The 23291-nt window shown below is 40.9% G+C and overlaps 2 protein-coding genes across 5 annotated transcripts in view; one reads left to right on the plus strand and one right to left on the minus strand.

The window, feature by feature from the left end:
- Positions 1-15642, plus strand: part of LOC124270146 — a 42768-nt gene extending 27126 nt beyond the window's left edge. Inside the window, exons 8-14 of the mRNA XM_046705174.1 lie at positions 2504-2586; positions 3627-3706; positions 4661-4849; positions 5586-5794; positions 6209-6255; positions 7130-7487; positions 15632-15642. Coding sequence (XP_046561130.1) covers positions 2504-2586; positions 3627-3706; positions 4661-4849; positions 5586-5794; positions 6209-6255; positions 7130-7199 — 678 coding nt within the window. The 3' untranslated portion in view covers positions 7200-7487; positions 15632-15642. The remainder of the gene's footprint in view (positions 1-2503; positions 2587-3626; positions 3707-4660; positions 4850-5585; positions 5795-6208; positions 6256-7129; positions 7488-15631) is intronic.
- LOC124270144 (solute carrier family 22 member 6-A-like) overlaps positions 9597-23291 on the minus strand; it is a 51444-nt gene continuing 37749 nt past the window's right edge. For 3 of the 4 annotated variants that reach the window (XM_046705172.1, XM_046705171.1, XM_046705170.1), the window contains exons 4-11: positions 22511-22741; positions 21678-21880; positions 20002-20313; positions 18465-18599; positions 12709-12794; positions 11985-12102; positions 10723-10795; positions 9597-10271 (exon numbers count right to left, since the gene is read on the minus strand). In XM_046705172.1, coding sequence (XP_046561128.1) covers positions 10047-10271; positions 10723-10795; positions 11985-12102; positions 12709-12794; positions 18465-18599; positions 20002-20313; positions 21678-21880; positions 22511-22741 — 1383 coding nt within the window. In that variant the 3' untranslated portion in view covers positions 9597-10046. The remainder of the gene's footprint in view (positions 10272-10722; positions 10796-11984; positions 12103-12708; positions 12795-18464; positions 18600-20001; positions 20314-21677; positions 21881-22510; positions 22742-23291) is intronic. The other variant, XM_046705173.1, reaches the window with a different exon arrangement.

Genomic DNA, 23291 nt, shown 5'->3' on the forward strand with positions numbered 1-23291 from the left:
AGCTGAAAAACTGTAAAACGACATAATGTGTGCTTAAAATCCAATTCAAGTTGCATTTTGAATGCTAGTATTTTGAATTTATGCTTGAGGTGATGCTTGCTGTTATTAGTGCTGCTTATTTCTTTACAAGAATTGCCTCTCGCTGCTGGAATCGCTATCTGTAACTGTAAGGATCGGTTCCAAAATCTCACTATCACACTGGCAGTTTTGATGTTATTTATTCACCGTAAAGTTTGCATGCAAATATTTTTATTATGTGTGCTTTTTTGCTTTTTGCGCTTAAAGTTGGTTTTAGACTGGAGTGTTGTGTTGTGTTGTGTGCTGTACATTGTGTTTAGTGTGCTTTATTTGCTTGCTGTGTTAGCTGGCTCCCGAACTACGTCAGTGGTTCACAACGAAAGGTAACTTACTATTGCTTCGTACTGTACTAACCCATTACCAGGGATAGTCTCAAAAGTTCATAGTCCCATTAGAATGTATTAACGACACCTGAGTAATTACTTTAGATTAGTTTATTCAGTACATTTGTCTTTCAGAAAGTATTTACAGTTTTGCCTTATATTTGATAACACTTCTCAATTCTTTCAAGTATCAATGACCGTTGTAGTACGTTTAACTCTTGCACAATTCTGGCACGTGAAGGTCACATGATTAAGAAGCCTGTACACGTGTTAAGGGTAAAGCGTCGACTGATATTACTTTAATGCTGCATTTTGATGGCAGTTAGATAAAATCGGTTCGTTTACGTCCATAGATTTTCGCCTTTTAACTCCTTCTGTTTCTTTAGTTCAACGTAGATCCGTCTATTACCGTTGTAATACTGTCACGCCCCACAGGACACTACAGAACGTTTTGTTTTAGACAGGAAACATGTACAGTTAACCTAATTACATCATTATGTGAAACTGTGCTTAATGTTAACTTATACTTGCATTATCAATTATAGTAATCTGCACAGTAAATATGAATTTTAATGAACAAGCAGTAGTAATTTCCTTCTAATGGCCACGTATGGCCCTTGCCCCTTAGAAACGCCTCTTTCTCTGTTCATAGTTGGGTACCTTGGGCGTGCCAGGAATCTGTGATGGTTAGTTCGAATCCCGGCTCGCCTCGATTATGCAGCTAGAGGTGTATGCATAATAGAAAAGTCATGATGATCATCATTATCATTGAACTGATGTTATACCATGTTCTAACACTCACTACAGCCACGGTTCCTAGAATCTGTGACAACACCTTCATATATAACCCAAGATCCACTGATCACGTGTCTTCTGCCTTTAAATGTAAAATTTCGATTAACACAATGACTTTTCATTTCTGTCTAAGCAAAAAAGGGGCGGTGGGGTAGCCTAATGGCTCAGGCGTTCGCTCGTCACGCCGACGACCCGGGTTCGATTCCCCACATGGGTACAATGTGTGAAGCCCATTTCTGATGTCTTCCACCGTGATATTGCTGGAATATTGCTAAAAGTGGCGTAAAATCAAACTCACTCACTCACTAAAAAATGCGATGCAACTACAAGTCTAGTAGAGTTATCTCCCTTCAACTGTCATCTTTCTGCAGTTCTGTTTAAGTCACAAAACTCTCAATGAAAATTAAAAGTCTCATTGTTCACCCGTACAAAATACCACGGTAATACAATGAGTACAGAGGCCGCTCATATATCAAACACTGGGTACTTTAGATCAGAAACACACAACGACACCTGTATCAAATACATCACCGCCGAAGTCATGTCTTCTATGTTCCATGTTCAACCACCATTGAATATGGGTGTATTCTTCTTATTGCCCGTTAGTGTAGTTTCATACAATGGTATGTATTCTAAGCTAGGGAATGCAAGTTTTCTACATATATTGTATCGTTTCTCGTGTTTTGAATGTTTCGAACTATTCATATATGCTTGTTCCTACAAGGTAGGTTCATAGAACTGGAGACTTCCACGCTCATCAGTTTTGTATATTTGTTCGTTGACAACGTGTGGTCGTACAAGTTTGTTGTTTAAGGCCGCACTCAGCAATATTCCAGCTATATGGCGGCGGTCTGTAAATAATCGAGTCTGGACCAGACAATCCAGTGATCAACAGCATGAGCATCCATCTACGCAACTGGGAACTGATGACATGTGTCAACCAAGTCTGCGAGCCTGATCACCCGATCCCGTTAGTTGCCTCTTACAACAAGCATGGGTCACTGAAGATCAATTCTAACCCGGATCTTCACGGGTCCGCTCTTCAGTAAGAACACGTCTTGTCGTGTTATCTGAGACACCGCACCTCTCTGTGCAGCTCCCTTGGGCTTGCCAGGAATCTATTATCGCAGCTTCGTATTCTCAGTCCACCCTGATTAATATCCTTGGTTTGTCAGTAACATATCCCTGCTTGTAGGCTTGACCCACGTGGTAAGTGTCTACCTCTTTTCCGGATATTCTCAACTGACATACTGTCCAGATCTACGTTAGACCAACTGATTCACTCAGTACATACTTACATATTCCAGGCAGAGAGGATCGAACCCGAGAGCCACTCCTTCCTGAACCTTACCGACTTCACCCACCCCTGTATGATGGACTTCTATGACAGGTGAGTACGGGATACTTGTTTAGGGGCACGGCCTCCTAAAGAGTGTCCCACATCAAGTATATTAACATGTGATGCTTATCATTAAAACATAATGACACTTTCCGTGTGGTGGTGGTGGTGGTGGAATTGAGTTTAACGTCGTACTTGAGAATATTTCGCTCATATGACGACGTGCATGCGTGTGTATGTGTATGTGCGCCTGCTTGTACTAGCCCAGACTGAAGCTGGTTTTATAGTTCTAGCCCACTGAGATACCATGCCGCAGTGAAGCATGGATACCCCACTCAGACACATTATACTGACTCCGAGCCGACCAGTCCTTGTTGTACCCATTAATTCCGAGCGCCAGGCAGGGACCAACAAGTACCATATTTTAACGTCTTTTGGTATGACGCGGTCGGGGATCGAACCCGCGACCTTCCGCACTCCGGGTGGACGCTCTAACCACTACACCACGGAGGCGGTTTAATGTTGTGTAGCCAATGCTTGTGTATAATACTTTCTTTACTAGTATTCACGTGTGTATACGCCCGAGGTATTGAAGCGAATATTCACGTGCGCTTGGTTTTTTGTTTGTGTATGTGTGTGTGTTTTTAACGATTTAACGCTTACTCTTAACGCATATTTCTTGGGACACAAGAAATAACTTAAGCTTCACACATTGTACCTATATTGAGAATCGAACCCCAGTGCTCGGCGTGACGAGCTAACGCTTTAACCACTAGGCTATCTCACTGCCTCGTATGTATTCACAAGCTGACATAGCAACGTAGTCAGTCAGCCTTATGTTACTGATGTTCAAGGAAAATACGTTACATTCTCCGAGTACTGCAAGTTCTCAATACAAACATACAGTCAAACACCGTTGTGTCGAAGTTGACCTTCGTAAATACGTCGACTTACCAGAGGTTCGACACAACCGAGAAATATTAAATTTCGGAATAATACGAAGACACCCAGCTTTTACTTCGAGACATCCGTAAGATCGACCAATCAAAGTTCGACATAACAGTGTTTGTAATTTCATTGTGTGTTTCCAGGTTCCTGTTCACCCTCAGCGTCCCCCACACCATCACCGACATCAACCTCACACCAGACAAACCCAGCAAGAAGCAGATATGTAAGTATGGGGCATAAATATTTCACATATACATGTAAGACATGTGATGGACACGTGTCTCTTCAGATACACATCCTCCTTAATTTCTTGGTTTTGTGTCGTTCAAGCACAGCGAGGTGGCTATGTTGGTGAGTCGTTCGCTTGAGCGATGTGGGATCAGAGTTTGAATCCAGAAAAGACAAATAACTGCATGTTTGTGTCACAGACAGGAGATCTTTAAAGCTTATTTCATGAAAAGGACTTTTTCAAGTCAAGTTTCGTTTTATTCACCGGACTTCCACGCCTGTCCATTCATTTGGCGTTAGATTCACAAATGAGTGAGTCAGTGTTTAGGCTGACCACGTGTCCGTTTTCTCCTATTTCTGGTACCAGGACGAGTGGCCAAAGAGTGGTCTCATGAAGCATTAAAATCGTAGATTCGCAGCACAGTGATGGTTTCACCACATGAATTCATTAACAACAAGGAACTATAGTCTGTTTGCAGTGAAAACGTACCGATGAATTTCACATTAAACAAAAAAGTAAATCAAATTAAGTAAAATTAAGATTGCGAATCCTCATAATTTTACCTTGCCAAATGAACATTTAAATCTCAGAATTTTATTCAACTCAGGATAAAGGTGGTTTAACAAACGATCATAGATTCAAATCGCTATTATTTCTTTGTAGTACAAGGGGGTAAGCGCAGTAGATGGAACAGTGAAACAACTGCACGTGCGGTACATGATGAGCGTTATCTTAGACCAACCTTACTTGTTCTCGGTGTTTCATTTAATGTGCATATCCCCTTGTAATACAAACCAATAACAGACTATAGGCTAGGAGAGAGGGGTTCGTAGTCGACTAACAAAAATACGAATGAAAAAACAACACTCTCTCGGTCAATTTTAGAAATAATGATATATTTTAACTTTTCTGCCCCGATTCAAGTTTTATATGGTACACCTTTCTCAGTGTCCAACCAAGACATGTACAAAAGTCGGTCAAGTCGACCCAGTTCCGCCCACAGCACGTGCAGCTCTGCCTTCCGATGTGGAACAACATCCGGGCCTCAGAATGGCATGGCAACGAGGCGGCGTCATGACTACGGGGAAGCAATCAGAAAACACAACTCAAGACCGAAAACAGCAACCGAATATCTTGGTAGATATACCATTTCTGTTTCAGTTATTCTTTCAGACATGTGAAAATGTGCGACACTTGCGCTATCGTTATACAATAGATATGTATTACACTGAAAACGTTGAGTTTATAAATGATGAATCTTTATCTCAAGTAGATATACTGCCGATTTCTAGTTAATGTCTAGATATATCAATCATAGCAATATGAAGAAGTGTGTACTCTTTGACCTTTTCTTAGTGTATTATTTGAGTTCCCTTTCGTTAACACAACATTAAATTTTAACGAACGTCGTAACGACTATTCCTATCCATAGCGCCATAGGGCTTGTGTTTGTAATTTAATGCCACACTCAGAAATATTCCTACATGATGGCAATCCGGAAATAATCGAGTGTGGACCAGACAATCCTGTGGCCGACATCATGAATATGAGTTTTCGAAAAAGTCACTTTTGAAAAACAAATGGTTAGTTTTATAGTTTTAGGGCGACGTTTGAAAAACAGAGATTGACAAGCAAGTTACCTCCCTTACTCATCCCCGTATGTCGACGTTCGACTGGTAAAGTGCTAATGAAAAGCCTGCATGTCATCGTGACCTGTCGACATGTATCGATGCTCATGACATCAACCACTGGTCAACGTGTCCAGACTCGATTATGTCTATGATACAGCTGTAATATTGGTGAAAAGGGGTAAAGAAACGTTCACTAATTTAATCTTTCTCATAATTATTTACAATATTGGTTTCACTGTCAGCTATGGTCGACAAACAACGGAAGAAGGCTGCCGAGATGCAACGAGCGGCTTCTGCCAGTCTAGGGACATCCAAATCGCCATCTAGCGGTTATCGATCAAATGACTCTCGTCAAGGGGGGACAACATCAGTCACAGAGAGCGGAAGACACACCAGAACGTCGGCAACAAAAATATTCCACATCGAGACCCCAACCAACTACAATATACCGGTAAGCTCACTGATGTATACACTCTGTACTTAATGCGTTTATGACCTGATTGACTGATGAACGAAACCTTAATCGGTTGAGGGAATAAAATTAATACTTTCAGTGACATTCAAAACGAATGTCTTGAAAACACACCGAAGAAGATCCGGGTTAGAATTCTAACCCATGCCTGTCGTAAGAGGCGACTAACGGGATCGGGTGGTCAGGCTCGCTGACTTGGTTAACATATGTATCCCAATCGCGTAGATCAATGCTCATGCTGTTGATCACTGGATTGTCTGGTCCAGACTCGATTATTTACAGACCCACGCCATATAGCTGGAATATTGCTGAGTGCGGCGTTAAACAACAAACAACATCTTGAAAACAACCAACAGAGCAGAATAGTTTTCTATATTTGTTATTCTGTTTCAGGTGTTTCAGCATATTAATATAAAACAAGCCCCCCGGATGTACTACAGGTAATCAGGGAATTAAGTCCTTATCTTAAACAAACCTATGTCGAAACAAGCTTCTTTCATAGTAAAGGATACTAGTAAGGATACGTCCACAGACACTAACATTTCTGGTTGGCCTTGCATTTAACCAGACACCTTCACGCCATGTCAGTTTAAATGACACTGCTGATGTATCTCCATGCGACAGCGTTACTGTCAGAAACAAAGGCGATAAATATACTCATGCCAATAATGGTTGTCATCCCCTTATTAATTTGTTTTATTGGAGAGTGTGTGTGGGAGTGTGTGGGTGGGGGTGGGGGTGGGGTGTTTGACAACCATTGAACTACTGAAATAATATTGATGCATAAGCTTCCTTACCCTCAGTGGCTGTATGCTCAAAGGGGGTTAAAGTATCGTAAAATTATTGTCCTCCTGAGAGGTTACGTAAGTCCCAACACTTTCAAAGTCAATTTCGCACAACCATACTTTTAAATCGTAGTATTTTTGTTATTTTAACTTTCGGCTAAAACTTCCTACATCGCCAGCGGCTGAAGGGATGGTGTAAATCCAGCTAGGGTCCATGCAGGTAGCAAAAGTAATGAAAGTCCCCATGGTTCCTAGTATTGTGATCTAGATTCAGTTGTTGGCGATCTATAGCCCGTGTTTTATATTGTATTGTCTTCTTTAATTAAAATCTTTTAGTTTGACATGCTAGTTTTATGTTCATATATGTGATATTCTAGTATTTTTACTGTCCATCGTCGACAGGTTTTACTCTCCAAAATGTTTTCATTTTTAATTGTATAAATTGTTTTCGTCACGATATGGCTGAGATATTGCCGATGTGACGTTAACTATTAACTCACTCACTCACTCACTCACTCCTTACCCTCAGGCCGTGGAGCGGAGACAAACTACCTATAGCTGTGGTACATCACCCCAAACCTAAACCAGCGTTCTACTGATGCTGCGGGGAGTGAGCCAGCACGGTCTGTCAGCGTAATGAGGAAAGGAAGGACGGCTAGGAGTACACGCAAGTTGGAGACGTATGGTGGAGTCAAGCGTTGACCTTGAACTTCTTCTTGTGTCTATGTTCATAAGTACTGATACAGGCTATGTAACTGCGAGTATCTCAGATCCCAGGATTCAACAACGGAGTTTCTGGAGCATAATGTGGCACTAGAGTTCACAGCTGCCGGTTATATTATATGGACAGTGAAACCTCAGTAATCCGGACGGTGAAAGGATATTCTGTACTAGCAACTGTGACTGCTCTTAATCAGTGTTTAATTATGTTAATGTTGGAAACTATTTCCATAAACCATCGGCCTACCATATATCATTGACTGTATCATAACAATTTCGTCCCGTGAAGATCATGGTCAGAAGTGATCTTCAGCAACACATGCTTGTCGAAAGAGGCGACTGACGGGATCAGGTGGTCATGCTCGCTGACTTGGTTGACACACGCCATCGTATCCCAATTGCGTAGATTGATGCTCATGCTGTTGATCACTGGATTGTGTGGTCCAGATCCGATTGTTTACAGACCGCCGCCATATAGCTGGAATATTGCTGAGGGCAGCGTTACACAACAGACAAACCAAAATCATACCCATTTCGTCAACATCCTCATGTTTCGGTTGTTGTAAGGATTGGTTGATGCACCGTATAATCTCTCCAAATCATTTTCGTCATTGGATATGTTCCTGTGACTGAGCGTCTTACCGATTCTTCTAGTGCTGTGAGGACTTCACATCATACTACGGTCATCAGTCTGTTTGTTCGAAAACGAGGAGCACATTCAGTAGGTGTCCTTAGTACATATATATATAAATATATATATATACATAGTTTGTCACTGTGTATGTCTGTAAGCAGTGGGTTGGCTCGTGACCCCGAAGACCCGGGTTCGATGTGTGAAGCCCATTTCTGGTGTCCCCCGCCTTGATATTGATGTGATAATGCTGAAAGCGGCATAAAACCCATCTCACTCACTATAAACAGGGTAATATCTGTTATGAACCTCGGTTTCAGGGTCCAAAACACGTACATATTTTGCGTCATGCTTTAAGGTGTGAGATGAACATGTTGGGTGTCCAAAAACAATTCTCTGTTTTAAAGAGTAAAACCGTTCGGACCCTTCTTTCTATGGAATCCTACAAGGGACATTGTCACGTTGTCGCCCTCACAAAAACAAGAAAAAAGTGTCAAATGAACCAAAGCGTGACAACGCGAAATTTTGGTCATTTGTCGCATTGTCGCTATGTCGCATTATCGCTTTGGCTATTTTTCTTATTTATTAAAGGGCGACATAGCGACAATATGTTAAAAAGGTTAAAATATGTCGCCCCATCTAACCCTTACGCGACAATGTTCATTCTAGGATCCCATACCTTTCAGAGACAAGTATTGTGATTGGAAAACTATTGTCACATCAATATATGTCACTTTCTTGTCAACACCGTTTTTAAAAGATGCGCCTTAAAAGAAGCTTACTGTTCCTCATCGTTTCCCCTGGAGTGAATGACAACTGAATTCGAACACAGGAGCATACTGTACGGACGCAATCCACCGACAAGTACACATCAAACATTCTGCAAAGATGTTCATCCAGAAAACTGGAACAGTCGGAGTAGTGAGAGGATCATATTTGTAATACTCTGGTGAAAATCGTGACTTAGTTCTGAGATTAAAGATTACTGTCAAGTCAAAAATGTGATATGGACACATATAAGAGACTGTGAATTACAGCGCTTCGATATGTAACTGTTGCTTGTTTACTCAATACATAAATTGTGTTATAACTTAGAATGAAGTTGTCTGTGTTTGTTCAAAGACTCGTCGTCTCTTGAGTCACTTGCCAACATGAACGAAACATGACCTAAACTCCTCGTTTTAATCCTTAGTGAGGCGTTTTCCGGAAGTGTTTCATTTGAGTGTCATTGTTATTTGGATGACGACATATTGTTATAGAAGGAGTGATTGAGTATGGGTTTTTATCAATATCACGGCGGGGGACAGCAGAAATAAGCTTCACACATTGTACCCATGTGGGGATTCGAACCCGGTTCCTCGGCGTGACGAGCCAACGCTTTAACCACTAGGCTACCCCACCGCCCTGTTATAGAAAGTCGATCATGTTAATAATAAGAAGCGGCATAACCACATCCCTGCACAACACATATTCAAATTTCAATGATGTCATAGTTCTTGTATAAACAAACAGAAATAGTATTTTGAGACTGGATTATAATTTGAGATCTACTCCCATGACTAGTTAGAACACAAATTGTAGGTTGTGTACAATTAAATTGCTACATTGGAAGATAACGCACAGTCGGACAGAAATGAACCAGCAGTCTGCGGATGTATGACTGTTTCATTCATGACATATTTATTGTGTTCACTGTTATAAGTTATTGTTCATATTCACATGTTTATATACACATATAATGTAGCCTCTCTCTTGTAGGCCCTCTCTTGTAGCCCTTCTCTTGTAGGCTAAAGTGAGCATTACTAATTGCCCCTGCATCTGCAGTTGTCCCAATGGATTCGCGTATCCTGCTTAGTGACGGAGGAGTAATGTCCCCATGGTTTCGCGTATCCGCTTAGTGTCGGAGGAGTAATGTCCCCATGGTTTCGCGTATCCGCTTAGTGTCGGAGGAGTAATGTCCCCATGGTTTCGCGTATCCGCTTAGTGTCGGAGGAGTAATGTCCCCACGGTTTGCAAAGACGCATCCAAGTCAGGATCTTCCATACAGGTCCCTTGGGTTACATAGATGCGTTTTCACCGGTGTCAGATAGGGATCTTATATAGACGTTTCCTTGGTTTGCTTAGAAGCGTTTTCACCAGACGTGTTCGGCTCAGTGCCGGATGAGGACTTGTTTCTGTTCCTCTTGTACATGTCCTCGACCTGCTGTATCGTGTTTGGCAGCTCTGTCCCCTTCGTCTCTGGCAGGAGGACTACAGCGAGGGCGGACAGGAAGCAGAAGGAGGACATTAACACCCCGGGTAGCCAGGTCATGTGTTTCATCTGAAACAGGATGTAGTAGATTCAGATGATACTTGATTAGAATTCAAGAGTAACCCTAATAGTAATTCTTGATTTGTGAACACCAGAATACCGGCGCCGAAGATCTGGACTCGATTCCCCACATGGGTACATTGTGTGAAGACCATTCCTGGTGTCGCCTGCCATGATACTGCTTGCATATTGCTAAGCGCGGCGTAAAACAATACTCCCTCGCCTGTAAGGACGTTTGCTCTGCTCCCACGAAAAGCAAACCTTTAACTCAAGAACTGCAGAAGGCCACGTTAAACCAAACTCACTCTCCTCCCTCATTCACTCACTCACTTAATAGCATATGAGTGATACTTGTATAAGGGCCCTGGTGACATGCGTCGGATGACGAAAAACAAACAAACAACAGTAAACACAGAGTTTGATTTACTCTCTTCAACCATTGAACAAAACGATGACCTACCAGAATAGCCGTAAAAGGGGCGAGTAGAGATCCTATCCTCCCCGTGGTCGAATTTATTCCAAGCCCAATGTTCCTGGCGGATACAATAGTAAATTAGATCAAGAGGATTCTCTCATTGTAGTGATCAATTGGGACTTTTGTCTGGCAACGTATTGTAAACAAAAAAAGGAACATTCACATGTGTTACTTTGCGTCCCAAACATACCCATATTGAACAAAGTGTGTTTCTCGTGGATAAATCGGGTTTATGGGTGTAATGCGCTTACACTAAAGTGATCCCTTCTCTCATTCACAAAAGTGAGGCAACGTTGTCTCATTGACTGCCTTACTAATGTGAACACACTCTGCGCCATTTCTGTACCAACATGGTGCCCAGCTCTTGAACATGCTGGGGTTGACGTCTCAAAGCACGTGTTCAGTTGAGGTCAGGTTATACCGTTAGCCACTCCATGACGTTAATACCTGCATTTTGAAGCACATTTAGCCATCTGCAGGACAGTCTGGTGCAGTTGTGCCCAGTGTAGACGTTCATTGCAGTTTAGTTGTGACAGAATCGGCTGAAGGACGAAGATGGGCAGCACGCAAGCGGTCTGGTATGGTCTGGGCAGTTACCTAAACAGTGTGTTACTGGTTGGCGTTGCAATAGTTAAACGATTACGCAAATGACGTAGCCAAATTTGATTGTACCATGCATGTGACGTCACACGTGACCTCCTGACCTTGGACGATCAGATGTCATATCCGGTTGGTGCACACGTGTCCTCAGGTTGTGAATTGTCCGTCTACTGCATCTCACGGCAGGTTCATCAGCCACAGTAACTGACCAACATGGAGCATGCCAATCGCACGTCCACGTTCAGCATTTGGAAGGCGTGGCATGAAAAGTGCTAAACGCTAAAGGATTGTTGACGGGTTGGGTTTTTTAATCCCCAGCAAATTCTGCATACGTGGTGTAGGCACGTGAAATTATGGTCACGTGACCCGCGCACGTGCAGGGTCAGGGCGGATGCGTCAGGTTAGATCCCGCCATTATAGTATTCGCACACATTAACTACCCTGTACTACCCATTTCAATTTAATACGAGTCTCCACGTATGGTTTATTTTTCTGTTCATCCATTATATCAGTCATTCATACACATTTCTAATTTGTTGTTTCTCAATTATCAGTCATGCTGAACTTGGAGTGATCTGATGCAGAACTGTTGCAAAGCAACCTTACACGGATGGAGAGCTAGCAATATTGTGTACTTGTTTACTTACCTCACGTTTGTGGGATAGACTTCAGTGGTAAACAGAAGCAAGGACACAAAGGTTGCACCAATAAATACTCTTCCCACAAAGGCGAACACTGTGGCCAAGATGTGCCAGGATGCGTTGGCTGAAATCACATTGATAGAGACATAACCACTCCTTGTCTAATAACAGAGAAATTAGTGAATGAAGAGAGCAACGCCACACTGCAAAGCATTTCACTTACAACAAGCAATGTCAGCTTAATGTCCGCGGCTACCATTATAATGATGAACCGATGAGGACGGTGTGCAGGGCCTAGATTTTCGAAGCTCTCTTAACGCTAAGATTTTCGTAAGTGCCATACATTAACATTAACCTACGACTATCTTAGCGCTGAGAGAGCTTCGGAAATCTAGGCCCCGCACACCTGATTCGAACTCATAATCAGCTGATCTGCCAAAGCGACGAATGATGGGGATCGAATTTGTAACTATTAGCGTGGCTTCAGCTTCAAGCTTTTCAAAATAGTACAAACTACTTGTCCTGAACATACAGTAAACTACGTTTATACCGAAGATGGTTATAACGAACTGTCGGATATCACGAAGTGTTTGGGTTCTAATTGTCCCGAACACTTGCTGTATATTTTAGACGAAATGACGCACTACGGCAATAACGAACTACAATTATTGGCCCCCTTTGAGTTCGTCAAAACCGTAGTATACTGAATCTGACAACTCTATGATCTTACCTGTAACTAGTTTTATTAGTGTGGAAACCAGAAGACCAACTCCGGACATCAGGTAAAATATTGTGAATGTTTTCTTCCGGCCGAGTCTGCCGAAGTGAAAGACTCACAATGTTTCAATAGATATACACAAAACAATAGGTTAATTACGTAAAGGGGAAGTGAACACGAATAAATCACATTTATTTCTATGTGAATCAAAGTGAACTGTTTTAATAAGTTAATACCAATGTTTGAAATATACACTCAGTTTTCTTACAATGAAAGTATAACCCTCAAAACAAGTGCTGAAATGTTATGCCAATATGAGGCCTTTGTTTGCCGAGCTAAACAGGCCTTACCGCCCTTTGATTATGACGTAATGGTGCCACTTGGTTTTAAACTGGTCTCCTGTCTTGTCCCAAATCAAAAGATAATAACACTGAAATTAAGTTTGTGAAAATTCGAACGAAGCATAAGAACAGAAAATGTAAGCAGCAGGACAGATTGATCGTGTGTATTTTCATTCATAACCTCACCTCAATGAAAATACCAAATATGTATAACAATGTTGACGTCCGTATGACATCACTATCGGGAAGCGACTTTTTCAAAATGGCGTGTTCACTGACACGAGTACGCCGGAGTTTTCGAAGACATTTTCGTTGTTTCAAGCAACGCATATGCATAAATGTGACATGTAAGTAGTCCGAAACTTCTGTCAGTCTGCTGGTTGTTGTTTTTGGTTTTTTGTTTTCATGATGACCAAGGGAAATAGTCAGAAATTAAGAGAGGTACCGTTATGTTGTGCGTGAGTTTTCGTCAGTCATGGCGTCACGCTTTCAGAAACTATAATATGTTGTGATGAAGCTAGAAAATCATTGGAATACACCTATTTTATTTAACTATCGCTTGCTACGATACCTTTCCCATGCATGTTCTAAAACTAATGAGCAAGTGTATGCAACAAGTAGCTATAGGCGAACGGATACACAGTGTAAAATCTGAGATTGGCTTTGTTTACATTTCAAACAAGTGGTCCTTTCCCAGCGCGGCATCTGATATATTTCGTTCGATTTCACTGAAACACTTCGAATTGGTGACAAAGTCCATTTGTCAGTTTATTTTAAACTGTATGAGGGATTCAGGGATTCATGTCAGGAAGATGGTGTTGAACTATATACAATTGATTTTATGGGCGAAACATAACCGACATACATGTGTCGTGATTTTATAAACACTCTGTAATATGGCTGAAAATTCTTTTGCGTATTTTCCAAAACATTCTCAGCGATTCTCGGTTCGACAATGTTTCAGAACGAGCATTGGTGATTTGATCATACAACAACAAAACTACCGCTGATCACAATGATACGTCTTTTTCTTTTAAATTCAATTCTCCCAGTAAAATTTGAAATATGAATTAAGACAAACTATAAATTACGCAAAACGCAGTGAATGGTGATTTAGTAATGTGTCAAAACTGGCGAGATTTACGATGCATGTAATTTTCAGTATATTTGATCTACAATGAGCGGATGATATAGAAAAACGAGTTCAAAAGTGCAAATTGCATTTATCTTCGTGATGTATTTGGATATGGTATCGATATCAAGTGAAGGTGGAAGAGGACGGACATATTGTAGGAATTTTAGTAACAAACGTAGAATGCCGGCACATCCACCAATGGCAAGCTAGATGTAGTGCACGTTTTAGTTTTTGTGAAAAAAGATGCTGTTGAAAAGGCGACCAACTCAGGTTGAATTTAGGAGATAAACATCATGTGTGGACCAATTTCCGGGTGTTATTGAGTATTTGAAGCACGGGAATTCATTTGGAATACTCAATAACACCCGGAAATTGGCCAACACATGATGTTTATCGACATTGTAAACCCACAAGTAAACCAAAAGGTCCACACACGTTTTTGTGTCTGCTCTCATTGACATCGAGTACGAGAACGGCAGTGAAATGTCATCAGCCGGCCGTTTCGGCTGTCTCCAATGGTAGCATTTGGAACTGCTCATTTGTGACGTCATTCGGACTTTGCGTCACAATATGATTTGAATGACGTCATCACAGCTGACGACGTAACTATACAATGGTTGTGAGCGATGTTTGTACGCATTATTATTACCCACGTGGTCAACGTATGGGTAGTTGCATACTAATCTCGTACGTCACACGAGTGTCGTATCGCGTTGACCTGTGTCGTAACGACTTGACCTGAGATTCTAACGATTTGATTGTATAACCGATGACCTCTCAATTAGGTCACGTTGTGACGGAACTACTTTTTCATTCATTACAAACACGTGAATTCATTCATTCCACTCTCCTACCCAGAGTTCCATGCGGCAAACCAGCATAGTACCTCTGCCACAGGCCAGAAAAATGTGACGATTCGTCACATCTTGCAATGTCCATTCAATATAATGTACATATTTCTTAACTCTTTTATTGTTGACGAGTCTACACATCTAACTAAACATTTTTTAATAGAATGGTTTAGTTTCACTGAGAAAATATCCAAAAACATGTAACACTATTTCGATTTGCGTAGCGATCCTTTGTTTCCATAGGTTGTACGGCTCCACGTGCTGTCATCGAAGCCGACGGAGAGCAAACGATGCAGCCAGCTTGATATCTAAATATGTACTGTCATAGACCTAACTGTCGCAGTTGTGGAAGAATATATATGTAACAATGTAAAACATTATGAAGAGAGCGCCTAAAAGCTTTCGTGAGTCCAGTCTCTTCTTATTATGAATATGCGCGTTTGATTACAAACAAGAGAAAAGTCTGGTCACGTGATATGCAAATTAGCCTGTGGCAGTGATGTTATGTTAAGTCATCGCTGTGCCGGAGTGTGCATTCATTCTACAACTTAAATGCATTGTGGGAAGTAAACATTGCGAACGTTACCGTATCGCTGTTTAATTTGGAGTCGAACTGAGACATTATATGCGTCGAAAAACATAAACGCAAAGTTTCCACCAGTGATGTTAGCCGAGTGAAGTAACTGCAAACTATGAAACGGGGTGCTACGGAGTATTTTAATGTAGGTGGCTGTACGAGGCGATGACAACTGACATGCATCGTGACGTCGGTTACCAAGGGGTCAGACGAGCAAGGCGTAGTGACGTCATTACAGTGTGACGTCATGCAAAAAAGTGTACTACAGAACAACATTCTTCCGCAACCTCTTTATGAAACCGGTTTCGGTTTGAAACCATAAAAATAACACAAATACGCTATTTTGTCGATTTAAAAGCATGTAAGACGTGGGTAATAAATAAAATACCACACTAGGTCTCATAACATACGAATTATACGAAACTCGTGACCTTCCTATGGTTTCTGACTTGGCTTTCGCTCGGTCAGATACCATAGGAAGGACACTCGTTTCGTATAATTCGTAGGTTATGAGACCTCGTGTAGTATTCTCTATATACGCAGCGAATTTCCGGGAATCGAATACCTTTCGATCATGTTTTTCAAACAATCAGATTAAAGAACACAGTGACTTTTGGTTTACAATGTTATACAATTTGGTGACGTGGTAACACATTTAGTACAATGTATACGTTTTTTTCAAACTGCAACGTCAATACAGTGTAGAACTGATCACATAGCCAGCTGACGGCCAGGCAACAGGTGGATTAAAACAGTAGCCTGCGCATCGAGACACAAGAACCACGCCTATACATGCACCACGTGGAATGGGTCTAATAAGGTCTGACGACGTCATTCGTTTATCGTTTGGGCACCAATGACGTCATTTTCAAGGGACATAAGCCATGGTGTGTTTATTGAGGACATAGAACTCTCGGTAAATGTTGAAAATATGAATTGATATAACGCAAAAAATAAATTAGTTACTTCTGATATATGTACGGGTTTGGATATAAAACTACTTTTAATTTTCGTGTACACTTGCCCTTTAAGGAGACGATGACATGTCAAGTAAGGAAAAAAGGAATTAGGGTAACCTCCCCTTTCCATATTGTTACTGGTGTATTGTTATATGAACGTAAACTGATGCGGGCTTTGTTTGCTCTCCTGTTGACCTGTCACAAAGTAACATAATAAATAAGCAATAACACAACAGTGTCACAGCGGGATGTAAATAGCCATGCTGCACGTTTAGCATGCATGTCTGGTCACATGTCAGACCGGCCATCTGCAGCTGCAGCGTGTGTCCAAAACCAAGGTCATTTGAGCGAGCACTGGGGTTATCTCCCCTGAGGTGGGCTAGGAACGCTTAGTCCCTTAATATATATAATTTTGATGGAAACAAACATGTATTTACGAAACGCTTAAAACCCCACCGGAGCCCCAGGAGAAGTGATATTCCTGAGGAATCTAGACTTACTTCATTTAGGGTTTTAGCTTTGCAGATAGGGTTGAATGGAAGGTAAAATACTGCTCTTCCGGGACTGAGAGACAGACCTGGCCCCGATTTCTCGAAACAAACTTAAGTTTTTACCCAAATCTCAAACTGAGTTTGACCATTTGAAATTGGTGCGTTTTTAACTCAAGTGCATTTTTAAAACAAAAAAGCCCAAATAACTTCAGTAATATATCCACCAAACTCAAATTGTCTACTATGTTTGAGCTTAATATTGTTTTCAGTTTATTCTAGGAAATGCATTTTCTTGCGTTGTCTCAAATTTGAGTAAAAACTCTAACTTAAGTCAAAACTCAGACTTAAGTTTGTTTCGAGAAATCGGGGCCAGGCTGTCTTGTCATCTGTGATTCGTTGATTGAGAGTTGTTTACGCCTCACTCAGCAATATTCCAGCTAAATGGCTGCGGTATATAAATAATCGAGTGAGTGAGAGAGGTTGGTTCAACGCTGACGTTAAAGCATCGAGTCTGTTTGACAGAGAAGCTTAGACTGATGCAGTTTCCTGTCCCCAGCAGAACGCCCACCCTAAGCCTGTGTTTAAGTAGGAATTAAGTCCACCTTAAATTGCGTTGCGAAACGGAGCCCTTGTGGAACAAAACAACCTTTGCGCTATAGCCGTCGTAAGTGTAAGTTTAGGTATGGGACTTACGATCACCTTAGGTCGTTTTGTACAAAGGAAACATTGCTTAAGAGATGTACATCTAACGCTTAAACGAGTTCGTACATGGTGTGTATGTATGTACGTGTCTTACAGATTTGCCATAAGCCGCCCCTCAGACCAATATAAGACTGTCACTGGCTAGAAGGCTCAGTTTACAAACAGCCTCTGAGTATAGATAGTTTTGATAGAAACAAAGAATTCAATCAAAATTGAAAAGGAGCCTCAGTGAGTCGGGAGATTCGGAATCTGTCTAAATTTAGAATTGCTTCATTTACAGTTTTACCATCGTTAAAAGGGCTTTGCGGAAAGGAAAATAATGCAGTTCAGGTACTGTGAGACAGACTATTTACAAAGTGTGCGACACAGTAGGTGGGTGTATATATTTATCCAAAGGCATTTCATCTTAAAATAGTCACTTCACAAAATGATATTAAACTAATGATTCCCTGTTTTAATCCCTTCTGCTGCAAGTCATTTTCCAGGAGTGTTTCCGTACCACAAAGTATAAGAATAGTACTAGTGCCTGAGTCAAATGCACTGAATACACATTTCCCGGTGCTTGCTTGTTTAAAATATAATTCCCCATGACGAAGGTCGTTGACTTTGATCTATTTTATAACATCAATCAGCACCAGCGGATCCTTACACAGCAGCAGAGGGATATAACTCTGCCACGCTAGCTTCCACCATCTTTAAGACATTGTATTACCTGTCAGAGAGAAGCCAGAAGAGGAACCCGGATGGAAAGTCGGACACCGAGTTGAGGACAAAGTTGAGGTATACGTCACTGGCGAGGGTGTTTGACGTCAAGTAGAGGCTGAAGTACGTTGACGTCGCCGTCATCCTGTGTAAATAATAATGTTTTACAGGACTCTTCCTAATCATCTTAGACAGAAATATTTTATTCTTCCCATTTCATATCATTTGCATCTATTGTCAATTGATAAGCGTAAAGGACGTAATGGGAGTTATAACTACATCAGAAGCTACTAGTACATTTAGATGTTTGGGAGTCAAATGGAATCTAGAATCTTCCAGAATGGCACAGAAAACTTCAGAAGAAACATTGTAGAGTTGTTTTCAAGACTGCATAAGTACGCATTACAACACGTTTGTGGGAAGATCTGAATTTCATCCTATATATCCATCGAAGGTCTATTTTGGAAGCTTGACCTGGTGAATATTGTCATCGTTGGTTTTATTGCTACTGCTATTATTGTCACTGCTACTGTTTTGTAGGGTGCCACTGAATGTCGTACTGCTGGTTTAGTCTGCATGGCTGATATAAATACTTTCCAGTGTATTGATTGTTAAACCAAGGTAAGTTTATAATACAATTGTTCCTTGCAAAATATATTTTCGTTTTGCTGTTTTCACACCGAATTCTTTGGCAAAAGTAGATTTAAGGGTGAAGTTGTTGTTGAAGAATTGTTTCAGGTTGGAAATCGATACGTCACAATATACACTTTCATTTTGATAAGGCACAGAGATGACAGTGTCAGTGTACTCGTATTTCACTGTGATATGTATCAACACGGTATCGCTGTACTCTTATTCTGTTTCTTTTGACAGTTTGATTGTTTACAGTCTGTAAATAATCGAGTCTGGACCAAACAATAAAGTGATATACAGCATGAGCATCGATCTACGCGATTGGGATACGATGACATGTGTCAACCAAGTCAGCGAGTCTGACCACCTGATCCCGTTAGTCGCCTCTTACGACAAGCATATATAGGTTACTGAAGATCAATTCTAACCCGGATATTCACGGGACATTCTGTTACTTCTCACTTTAGTTATTTATAGAAGCTGCAATTGTTAATAGCCAATTGTTATTAATGGCCATATATACATGATAATCAATTTAAGGCCAGCCAAGTTGTATTTCTTGTTTTACAGACTTTGGTTCTCAGGAAACCTAAAGGCAGGAGGGGAAAAAAATTAAAATAAAATCACCAGTAAGTAATATTCCTTCTAAACACTAAAAGTATTTTACTTTCGGCAATTTATGAAGACATTGGGCAAAAATCAATCTAAAACATTTCTTGTAAGTTTACATTTTTTTGCCAATTAAAAACATTAGGATTTTAGTTTTTGAGCGGGACAAATTAATTTTTATTTTTATTCTTATTTTTGAAATAATACGGCCTGCGGATCCGTAAAACAAGAAATAAAATTGGTCTGGTCTTGGTAGAAATTATACGACTAATATTGCTGTTGTGCACCCATGAAAATACACTCACCACAACCAAGACAGCAAGGCAAAGTTGATCATTAAGTGTTTGTTGTATATAACATCCTTGAATGTGAACATAGCGTTATTTGTATTGTTAAGACTTCCGGGATTATTTTTCTGACACTGTTGTGCAGGAAGCTTTTCCGAGGACGTCTGTGATACGTCTCCATTTACGTCCACTTCCATATTTGGCATGTGCAATCTTTCAAGAACCGCTGTGAGGTCAATCCGGTTTTTCCTAGCAGCACGTTTAAGTATTTTCACAAGGTCAGCCCTTTTTCCATTCACATGGAGCCACCGTAATGATTCGTCGATTACCCTGTAATGAAATTTAGGGAATTACTTTTATTTACAACATTAAACTCTTCTGCAATGGTGACATAATGATTCCTGAACTATAAATGATGTTGATTCTATCTTTGCTTTTCTTACATACCCATTCTAGAAGTCTCTATTGTTATTTTGGGGCGGTAGGGTAGCCTAGTGGTTAAGGCGTTCGCTCGTCACGCCGAAGACCCGGGTTCGATTCCCCACATGGGTACAATGTGTTAAGCCCATTTCTGGTGTTCCCCGCCGTGATATTGCTAGGAATATTGCTAAATGCGGCGTAAAACCAAACTCACTCACTCACTCTATTGTTATTTTGCATCGGGAACATCAAAACTATATACTCATCGTTCACAAGTATTATGAATATATATAGCGATGCAAAAAACGATTGATTGAAAGGCTAAAATGAATATTCATTTAAGAATTAATTATACTTCAAGAGATTTTCGTTACTAGGGGTATATACGTGTGAATCGTGCGCATACTATGTCCATGTCGCCTGGGAATCGAACCCGGGTCTTCAGCATGACGAGCGACCGCATTAACCACTAGGCTACCCCACCATCCCGCTCAGTTTACAAACTGTGCAACTCAGTAGGTGGTTGTATATAGTTGTCCAAAGGAATTTCATATCTCTATAGTCACCTCACAATATAAAAATCATGGTTTTAATCCGTAAAATAATTATAAAGCCGTGGTCAACATCTTAGTAAACAGCGATCCCCATTCTTGATACTTTACGAGAAGATTTTCCGATTTTTATGCTTTTATGTCGGAACTACGAAAACACAACGTCATAAGATGGGCTTTTTTCAACGCCGCACTCAGCAATATTCTAGCTATATATACAGTCTGTTAATAATCGAGTCATGACTCGAGAGACTGACATCATGAACATCGATCCGCGCAACTGGGATACGATGAGCCAAGACCGCGCGTCTGAGGACCCGATCCCCTTAGTCGCCCGTTACGACACACGTGGGTTCCTGAAGACAAATTCTATCCCGGATCTTCATGGGTCACGTGATAAGTGAGTCGGAGCTGTTCTGCCGACTTTAGAAACGAAACTATGATTGTGAATAGATCCAGGGTACTTATCATAACAAGAAGGATGTATCAAACCCTGGAAAACCGAGGATGGTTTCAAAAAGGACACAAATACATTGGATTGATTTCTACAGGATAAGTGAGTGAGTAACTTTGATTTTACACCGCTTTAAGCATTTTTCAAGCAATGTAAGGCGGGGACAACCGGAAATGGTACATAATTATGGATTCAAACCCATGTAAACGCTTTTATTAACCACTAGGCCACACCACCAGCCCTAACGGGACTAATTGAAATATACAAACCACACGAAGCAGAGGGACATGGCCGTTATTCCAAACAACGTATACTGCAGGATCCGCCATGACTGCTGGCGTAGAAAGTATGCGATCGGTGCCAGGATCACCGTCGACATCATCCACACGGTGACGTATATGGATCCCGTTAGTCGGCGACTGTCCGTAGGATATAATTCCATAACCATAGTTGTTCTGATCATCAACACCGCCTTCAATATAGAACATTGCGGAGATTATACACTGGCAATAACAGACTTACAAGTATTCATCAGCGGCCGTTAAACAGCGTTGTTTTAAACAACAAATCGACTTAAACTAATTAACGTAGGTATGTGACTTGTCAGCGCTTTAAGCATTGCCTTTGAGTGGTGGAAGTCAGCGCTATATAAATACTCTTATTCTCATCATTCTTCTAAACTTAAAAAGAACAAAATGTTTCGAGTTACTATTCTAGGGCATGAGAGATTAAGTATAATAAATGAATGAATGAATGAATGAATGAATGAATGGAAGGTCGGACGGATGGACGGACGGACGAACGAACAAACGACTGATTGAATAAATAAATATATCCCTTATCAGGATCAGGATATACTAGCTATTCGTGGTGAGGTTCAAAATAAAAAAATAGCTTAGAATCCGCGGTGAGACATTTTATGAATATTAAACCATAACAATTTTGCGGCACCGTCACAATACCATCACATCCTTTCGGGTACCCATTCACTGCTGGGATGTGAACAGAACTGTTCGCCTAGTTTGTTACGTGCGTACAGCATCACATGTACCTAAATATTTACTCTACATATTTGAAGACACAAAATGAAAAATCAACTTACCATCTGTGCAAATCCAGTGAAAAGCCTCAGCACAATGAAGACATATATATCTGTGGATAATGCCAGGGCTAGGTTTACTACAGACAAGATGATGAGACTGACTATCAGTGGGATCCGCCTCCCAAACTGGTCAGCCAGCTTGGTAACGATAACCCCTCCGAAAATTTGACCCGCAATTAAAATAGATTGACTAAGGCGAGAGAACACTTCCTTGCCGCAGACTAGGTCCCACTGAAAAGTGAACAGAAAGACGGTATTTCATCCATCATTTATTCTAAACATTACTTTACCTTGAGAATACATTATCCTTACTTGATTATTTGTTTATTTGTCTTTTAGCGCCGCACTCACAAATATCCCGGGGCGACGGTGTGGCCTAGTGGTTAAAGCGTTCCAAGTCAAAACATTGATTACGCAAGAGTCTCGTTTCCTGCTGACTGGGTTCCATCCAATTGCGCAACTTAGTACAATAACCAGTCCAGAATTTTGAGACCATTTCATTCAACTGGATACATAAATATTAATTAGGATTATTTGATACATCTAACCACTTGTATATTGCAACACGACGCTCCTTCTAATCCTTGCAAACATGTCGTGCAGCGTGCTCTGTCGTACAGCGTGCTCTGACAAACGGAAATCTGGAAATCGTGGAAATCTCATAACGAGTCTCTGCAGTTAGAAAGGTTTGGCGGTCTGGTACGGACTTGATATTATATCCATCACACTGTGCATTACAAAACTACTCTGAATAAGCGCAAAGAACACATAACAGGTGTAA

This window comes from Haliotis rubra, unplaced genomic scaffold (genome assembly GCF_003918875.1).
Source record: "Haliotis rubra isolate DU_JTF1 unplaced genomic scaffold, ASM391887v1 Scf15, whole genome shotgun sequence".
Lineage (NCBI taxonomy): Eukaryota > Metazoa > Mollusca > Gastropoda > Lepetellida > Haliotidae > Haliotis > Haliotis rubra.